This window comes from Chlorocebus sabaeus, chromosome 26 (assembly GCF_047675955.1).
Source record: "Chlorocebus sabaeus isolate Y175 chromosome 26, mChlSab1.0.hap1, whole genome shotgun sequence".
NCBI lineage: Eukaryota > Metazoa > Chordata > Mammalia > Primates > Cercopithecidae > Chlorocebus > Chlorocebus sabaeus.
Genome location: NC_132929.1, coordinates 23,842,172 through 23,850,503, shown reverse-complemented (window position 1 = coordinate 23,850,503; position 8,332 = coordinate 23,842,172). Strand labels below are relative to the sequence as shown.

Below are 8,332 nucleotides of genomic sequence, written 5' to 3'. Positions count from 1 at the left end.
CCCCCCGCACCCGGCACACACCATCTCCCAGTCGCCTAGGCTCGACCGGTTCTCGCGAGATCCGGGTTACTGAGCGCTCGGGGCCTTTTCAAATCGGGATCCGTTACCGCTTCCCCGGCAGCCGCCATTGTCGCGCTCGGAGCCCCTCAGCTCAGGCGGCCGAGGCGGAGGCAGCGGCGGCGGGATGGCGGACGCCAACAAGGCCGAGGTGCCCGGGGCCACTGGTGGCGACAGCCCGCACCTGCAGCCCGCGGAGCCGCCGGGCGAGCAGCGGCGAGAGCCGCACCCCCCGGAGGCGGAGAAGCAGCAGCCGCAGCACAGCAGCAGCTCCAATGGCGTTAAAATGTATTGTCTTTTCCTCCGGGAACCGGGGCGAGGTGGGGGGCGGGGAGTCGGCCGGGGGGCCAGAGGCCAGAGTGGGCCTTGATGGGGGATAACCACCCCCAGGCCCCGGCCCGCCCCCGGGCCATCGGCTGCCTGAGGAGCAGGTGCAGCTGGGCCGCTCCCAGGCCCTTCCCCGCCCGCCCCAGGCCTGGCCGCCTGCGGTCCCGGGAGCCGAGGCTGGGGGCCCGGGGACCAGAGCTCCTCCCTGATTTCTAGCCCGAGACAGCGGACTCCCCTCTTCCCTGACTTTGGTTAAAGAACCTTTCAGCAAAGCTCAGCGACCGCCACGGTTTGCAGGAAAATGGTCCCCCTTTAAGGACCAGTAGTTAGTGTTCATCACTAGGGAGTATCTAGGGATGACATCATCGGACATTTCCTCCTAACCACCAAGAACGTATTTAAAAGGAATATCTCTGGCTTCTTTCTGAGCTTCACAAGTTCAGTGTTTTGTTGTTTTCTAAAGTGTGTGTTCATTTTTAAACTGATTTATACCGAGAGGAAGTTTAATAATGTGCTGTTAGACTGTATGTATTGTGTTACTCTTGAATTGGCTAGACGTACTTTCAAAAGGGAAATGTGCGATGTGCGTGGCTTCCCTTCCCACTGGGTAGTGTGCGTCAGCTGTGGAGAGCATATATATATTTTTTAACTCAGTGTATGATTATCTTAAGTTTGGTATAATAGATGGTTAAGATTTTTTTTTTTCCCCTAAATGAAGGAAAACTTTTAAGGTCGCAGCTGTCACCCGTGCCTATAAATAATTTAGTTGACCCCAATCCATAATAATTTCTGGTTCTAGGGAAATGTTGTGCTCCCCTTTGTTCTTGTCTTGTGGGAGGATATGAAGTTAAGCGCTTACTTTCATATGCCTACCTCCTTAAACCTGAAGTTGAAAGTATGTTAATAATTTAGTGAAAACATCCTTTTCCTTCTCTGTTATGCCTCAGAGCAGAAGGCAATAGACATATGCTCACAGTAAAATAGGCAAGGGAAAGGTCTGTCTGACCTTTGTATAAGAATGTTTGAAATGGTATGGTAAGACCTGGACCAGTCTGTGTAAAAGTTGGTGGCAGATAAGATGAGGGTAGCTCTCCCCAGCTCTTTGACACTCTTGCTCTCAAATGAGTTTGAATAGGAGCGGCAGCATCTTCTAGGAGAATAGAGGTGCAGGTGTAAGAGATTGGAACTTAGTGGAGTTTGTTCCTGGATGAAGAGTGGTGCACCTCAGTAACTGAGGAACTAGAAAGTGAATGAAGCGCTTTCTACCATGCTTGCCAAAATGTGGGCTTTCGAGAATTTGGCATTAAAAATAGAAATTAAAACCAGCGGAATGATAAACTGAAAAATATGTGCTATTCATATCTAAACACGAGTATACATGCCACCTTTTCTCCTGAGCAAAAAGTGCAGCCTTGAATTACAGAGAGAAGCCCTCCTATACTTGGGTATGATTAGTGTTGATATAGCGGAAGTTTGGTATCTAAACCTCCATCAGATTCTCTAATCCCTTCTAAAGTCTCATCATGATTTAGCAAGACAGGAAAAAGAGAGAGGAGAAAGGTGGAGAAAGAATCCTTTTCCCACTTAGGAAGAGAAAAATATAAGGTGAAGAAGTGAAGAAATATTACTAGTAAATATAGATTATTTTCATATTGCTTATAATTCACCTCTATCCCTTTCTCTTTTCCCAGAAGTTGAATCGAGTTCAGTTTTACTCTCAGGGATTTCACTTACTGTCTACTCCGTAAGAACATATGTGATGATCCAGCATGAGTCATTCAAACTGAGTAGCGACCTAGACCTTTTTATCTGACTTCGTGAACTAGTAGGAGTGGATGACAACCCCAATACATAAACCTTGAGTTGATTACCATATGCTTTTAATAAAAATAATTCATTGTTGATTATAAAAATTATCATGATATTGCCCCAAATTATATATTGGTTGGAATCGAACAGAGTACTGCTTGTCATCAGGATTGAAATAATATTTGCTGAGGTTAATCCATAGTTTTTGAGTGTGGGAGACCACTATGTTTTATTCTTCTTTGTATTCTTAAGGCCTAGTAAATATTTGTGGAAGAAATGCAGAAGTGAACTTTTATGCTTATGAAACTCATATACAGGGAATTTAGTTTACATGTTCACACCTTTAGAAAAGATCCGTTTTCCAACTATAGTCTTCTTTATTTAATGCCAAATGGTATACTGGCTCCCCTTTTCTTAAAAGTGAATAGGTGGGAAAAGAGCAGTATTATTATAACTTTATTATTCATGTGTAATTAAGTATAACTTTGGACTAGGTAGAGATTGAGATTTATATTAGGGTACTATAAAATTTTAAGCATTGGAGCAAAGTAATGTGTTCTTTAGTTGAGTGATTTTTATTAGGAGTAAAGACTAGAACTGTTCTCCCAAGCTTTATTGAGGTAAATTGACAAAAATTGTATATTTTGAAGTGTACAATGTGATGTTTTGTTGTACAAATAAATTGTGAAATGAGTACCACAATCAAGCTAATTAACGTATCTGTTACCTCACATAATTACCATATTTTTTGGTGTTGAAAATACTTAAGATCTACTCTTTAAGCAAATTTCAAGTATACAGTAAATATGTTAAGTATAGTCACTATACTGTGTCTTAGATCTACAGAACTTACCCATCTTATAACTGAAAGTTTGTGCCCTTAGAACATTTCCCCATCCCCTGCTGCCCTCCACCTCTGGTAAACACCCTTCTACACGCTGCTTCTGAGTTTGACTTTTTTTAGAGTCTGTGTCTAAGTGAGATCATGCAGTATTTGTCTTTCTGGGTCTTTTTTCACATAGCATAATGTCCTCTAGGTTTATCTCTGTTGTTGCAAATGGCAAGATTTTGTTCTTTTTGTAAGGCTAAATAATAATATTCCAGTGTGGATGTGTTGTGTAAACACAAAATATAATATATATCATGTTTCCTTTAACCGATTATCTGCCAGTGGACACTTAAGTCATTTCCATATCTTGGGTATTGTGGATGGTGCAGTGAACGTGGGAGTGCAGATATCTCTTTGAGATAGTGATTTCATTTTCCTTGGATGTATACCCAGAAATAGCATTGATGAATCATGTGGTAGTTCTGTTTTTAATTTTTTGGGGACCCTTGATGCTGTTTTCCATAATGGCTGTACCAATATACATTCCCACCAGCAGTATCTAAGCGTTCTTTCTATACATCCTCAGCAACACTTGCTATCTTTTGACTTTTTGATAAGTCATTCTAACAGGGATGAAGTGATACTGCATTGTGGTTTTGAGTTGTATTTCTCTGATGATTAGTGATATTGAGCACTTTTTCATGTATCTTTTGGGCATTGGTGTGTCTTCTTTGGAAAAATATCTATTCGGATCCATTTCTCATGTTTTAATTGGGTTGCTATTGAGTTGTGTGAGTTCCTTATACATTTTTGATATTAATCCCTTATTGGATATATGGTTTGCAAATGTTTCCTCTCGTTTCTTAGGTTGCCTTTTTGTTTCGTTGATTGTTTCCTTTGCTGTGCAATAACTTTTTACTTTGATGTAGTCCCAATTGTTACTTTTGTTCGTGTTGTCTGTGCTTTTGGTGTCATATCAAAGAAAAAAAAAAAAAACAATCATTGCCAAGACCAAGGTCATGGAGCTTTTCTCTTGTGTTTTCTTCTGGGAGTTACAGGGTTTTAGGTGTTATGTTTAAATTTTTAATCCATTTTCATTTTGTTTTGTATGTGAATATCTAGTTCTCCCAATACCATTTTTTGAAGAGAGTGTCCTTTCACCATTGTATATTTTTGGTGCCTTTGTCAAAGATTAGTTTACCATATCCTTGGGGATGTATTTTTGAGTGTTCTGTTATGTTCCATTGGTCTCTGTGTCTTGTTTTTGTGCCAGTACCATATTGTTTTGATTACTGTAGGTTTGTAATATAACTTGAATCAGGTAGTGTGATGTTTTTGTCTTTTTCTTCTTGTTCAAGATTGCTTTAGCCATTTGAGATCTTTTATGGTTCATACGGATTTCAGGAATATATCTGTTTCTGTGAAAAATGCTATTAGAATTTTGATAGAGATCACATTGAATTTATAGGTCATTTTGGGTAGGAAGGACATTTTGACAATATTAATTCCTCTCATCTATGAACATGGAGTATCTTTCATTTGTATTATTTTCAATTTTATCATTGATAGTTTTTCAGTGTATAGCTCTTTAGCTTTCTTGGTTAAATTTATTTCTAGGTATTTTATTCTTTCTGATGCTATTTTAAATGAGATTGTGTTCTTAATTAATTTTTTGGATAGTTTATTATTATTAGTATGTAGATATGCAATGGATTTTTGAATGTTGACTTTGTATCCTATAACTTTACTGAATTTGTTCTAATAGTTTTTTTGGTGGTGTCTTTAAATTTTTCTCTGAATAATTTTCTATGTAAGATCACATCTTCTGCAAACAGAGATGATTTTACTTCTTTCTCTCCAATTTGGTTGCCTTTTATGTCTTTTATTTGCCTATTGCTCTGACTGTGACCTTCAGTACAATGTTGAATAGAAGTGGTGAGCATAGGCATCTTCTCTTTTTCCTGCTCTTATAAGTAAAACCTTCAAATTTTCACTGTTGAGTATGACGTTAGCTATGGGGTTGTCATATATGATTTTTATTGTGTTGCGGAACATTCCTTCTATATTAAATTTGTTGAGAGTGTTTATCTTGAAAGGATATTGAGTTTTGTCAAATGCTTTTCCTGGATCTATTGAGATGATCTTTGATTTTTAAAAAATCCTTCATTCTGTTAATGTGGTGTATAACATTTACTGATTTATGTATGTTATCCTTGCATCCCTGGGATAGGTACTATTTGATTATGGTGTATAATCCTTTTAATGTGCTGTTGAATTTAGTTTGCTAGTATTTTGTTGAGAATTTTTACATCTGTGTTCATCAGGGATATTGCCCGTAATTTTCTTTTCTTGTAGGATCCTTGTCTGGCTTTGTTATCAGGGTAATCTGGCCTTATAAAATGATTTGAAAGAGTTTCCTCATATTCAGTTTTTTGGAAGAGTTTGAGAAGGATTGGTATTAGTTCTTAAATGTTTGATGGAATTTACCAGTGAAGCTATCAGGTCCTGGGCTTTTCTTTCTTGGGAGATTTTTGATTACTGACTCCTATCTCCCTTGTTATTGGACAGTTCAGATTTTCTAATTTTTCGTGATTCAGCCTTGATGAGTTGTGTATTTCCAGGAATTTATTAATTTCTTCTAAGTTATCCAATTTGTTGGTATATAATTGTTAATAGTAGTTTCTTATAATTCTCTGTATTTCTGTGGTATCTGTTATAAAGTCTCCTCTTTGATTTCTTTATGTGTTTTTCTATTTTCCTTCTTTGATTTCTGATTGTTTTTCCCCCCTTAATCTAGCTTAATCTTTGTCAGTTTTGCTTATCTTTCAAAAACCAACTTTTAGTTTTATTGACCTTTTCTATTGTTTTTCTAGTATATTTCATTTATTTTTGCCCTGATTTTTGTTATTTTATTCTTTCTACTAACTTTGGACTTAGTTCTTTTTTCTAGTTCCTTGAGGTGTGAAGTTAGGTTGTTGGAGATCTTTATTCTTTTTTTTTTTTTGAGATGGAGTCTTGCTCTGTCTCAAAAAAAAAGTGTAATGGTGCAACCTCGGCTCACTGCAGCCTCTGCCTCCTGGGTTCAGGTGATTCTCCTGCCTCAGCATCCTGAGCAGCTGGGATTATAGGCATGCATCACTATCCCTGGCTAATGTTTGTGTTTTTAGTAGAGGTGGAGTTTCACCATGTTGGCCAGGCTCATCTCGAACTCCTGACCTTAAGTGATCCACCTGCCTTGGCCTCCCAAAGTGCTGGGATTATAGGTGTGAGCCACCACACCTGGCCTGGAGGTCGGTCGTTTTTCTTAATGTAGGCATTTATTGCTCTGAACTGCCCTCTGGTAGTTTTCCTCTGGAATTGGGGTTAATACTGGATCTGATACTATACCAGTATACTTTTAAAATCGTACATTAAAACTATGTTTCTTCTTTTGATGTTGGAGGTTGATTTTTTCCAGAAATTTATGTTATAATTTAGATATGCATAGTTCAATTTTAAGAATAGATAACATTTTTATGACTATTTTAGAGTTTTTATTTTAAGTACATTGTGGGAGTGGTTGTCTAAATGAACAGTTTGGGAATTTAGTACATGGAATTCTGGATGTAGTACCAATATTTTGGAATTACGTAGCATCATTTCCTTAATAGTTTTCACATATATTGTTACTTTCTCTTCCAAAGATTTATGACTTGGAAATAGTTCAGAAATTATATAATTATAGCTCAGTTTCTTAATAGATCATTCCTGTAGCCTCTAAACTGTTATGCCTTTTATAGATCTTTTTTTCTTTTTTTGTTATACACTGGGAAGAAACTTAAGGTAAATTTTGTTCATACATCGTAGACGAGCAGTTTAGCAGTATTTTTAAGATGCTTCTTATTTGGGAAAATGAAGAAATTACTTTCTTTGATCATCTTTGAGTAAATTTTTAAAAGAAGATACTATGTATAATGTTACTGCTTTTAATGGAATTTTCAGATTGTTGTAAGCAAATATTTAATCTATGTAACCCCACCTAAGTCAAGAATAGAACATTGTGAGTACTTCAGAACTTTGTGTAATTTTCACAATTGGTTTAATCCAGGAAGAAAATAGGCAGGGGAAGGGGTATTAATCTAGAGACTATATAGAGATCTGTTTACTGAATAGAGTCTCAGTTACTTTACAAACATTCATTGAATTCATCTAAGCCTGTTAAGTAAACAGGCCCTTTGGGGAATTGAAAAGAAAGGTTTATTCTTCTATCTGTGGTACCCAGAAACCAGAGAAAAGGCCTTTGTGCCTTTTGGCTGCTTGCTGCCATTTTCAAAAGTGTCACTCTGTTCAGACAGGTAGGTACTTTCTAGATTTAGGCAGTTGAGAAGACTCCCCCCTAGGCCATGCCATTTCTGATGAAGGAATGTGTTTGATAGTGAAGATGTCCCTTTCAAGGTCTAAAAAAAAAATGGCAAAGCAAGTTTGGTCCAAATATCTCTGTCTTTATTCTAGCAGTTTTTCTGGCAACATCTGTGCTCAGATGAGTATGGATTCTTAATTGACTGTTAATTCATTCAAAAATTACAGCACAGTGTTATATGCAATATGCAGTCACTGTGGAGGTGCTGGTGATACCAAAGCAGATAGTTTTTGTTCTTACAGGGTTTGCATACTATATTTATGGCTGTGTTACCTACAAAGAAGAGTAGTGTTCAAGAAGCTCCGTATATTATGTAACAAATGACTGCGGTTAGAGGTATGTGAGGAGCATTGCAATGTATGGATCATCAGAATTGCTGGGCTTGGAAGATAATTTAGAGCCTGGCTTATGAAACTTGATTTGTTGTCAGAATAATCCAGAAAGCTTTAAAAAAATTTAGATTCCTAGGTGTTATCCGCAGTGATATTATTAGTAATGTTTGTGAAAAAATGCTTTAAAATTGAAGTTTTGTTATTAAAATAGTTTTAAATTGACTAGAGCACTTAGTTATTTAAATAAGAAATCTATTGGCCAGGCACAGTGACTCACACCTGTAATCCCATCACTTTGGGAGACTGAGGTGGGCGGATCACCTGAGGTCAGAAGTTTGAGACCAGCCTTTCCAACATGTTGAAACCCCGTCTCTACTAAAAATGTAAAAATTACCTGGGTGTGGTTGCAGACACCTGTAATTCCAGTTACTTGGGAGGCTGAGGAAGGAGAATTCCTTGAACCCAGGAGCCGGAGATTGCAGTGAGCCGAGATCTTGCCACTGTACTCCAGCCAGGGTGACAGAATGAGACTCTGTCTCAAAAAACAACAACAAAAAAACCCTATTGTTTGTTCTGTAA

At 37.9% G+C, this 8,332-nt stretch overlaps 1 protein-coding gene across 2 annotated transcripts in view; it reads left to right on the top strand.

Moving 5' to 3' along the window:
* Positions 1 to 67: 67 nt before the first annotated feature.
* Positions 68 to 8,332, top strand: part of MYEF2 (myelin expression factor 2) — a 43,491-nt gene continuing 35,226 nt past the window's right edge. The window contains exon 1 of one of the 2 annotated variants that reach the window (XM_008016694.3): positions 68 to 345. In XM_008016694.3, the coding sequence (XP_008014885.1) occupies positions 185 to 345 (161 nt within the window). In that variant the 5' untranslated portion in view covers positions 68 to 184. The remainder of the gene's footprint in view (positions 346 to 8,332) is intronic. The other variant, XM_008016697.3, reaches the window with a different exon arrangement.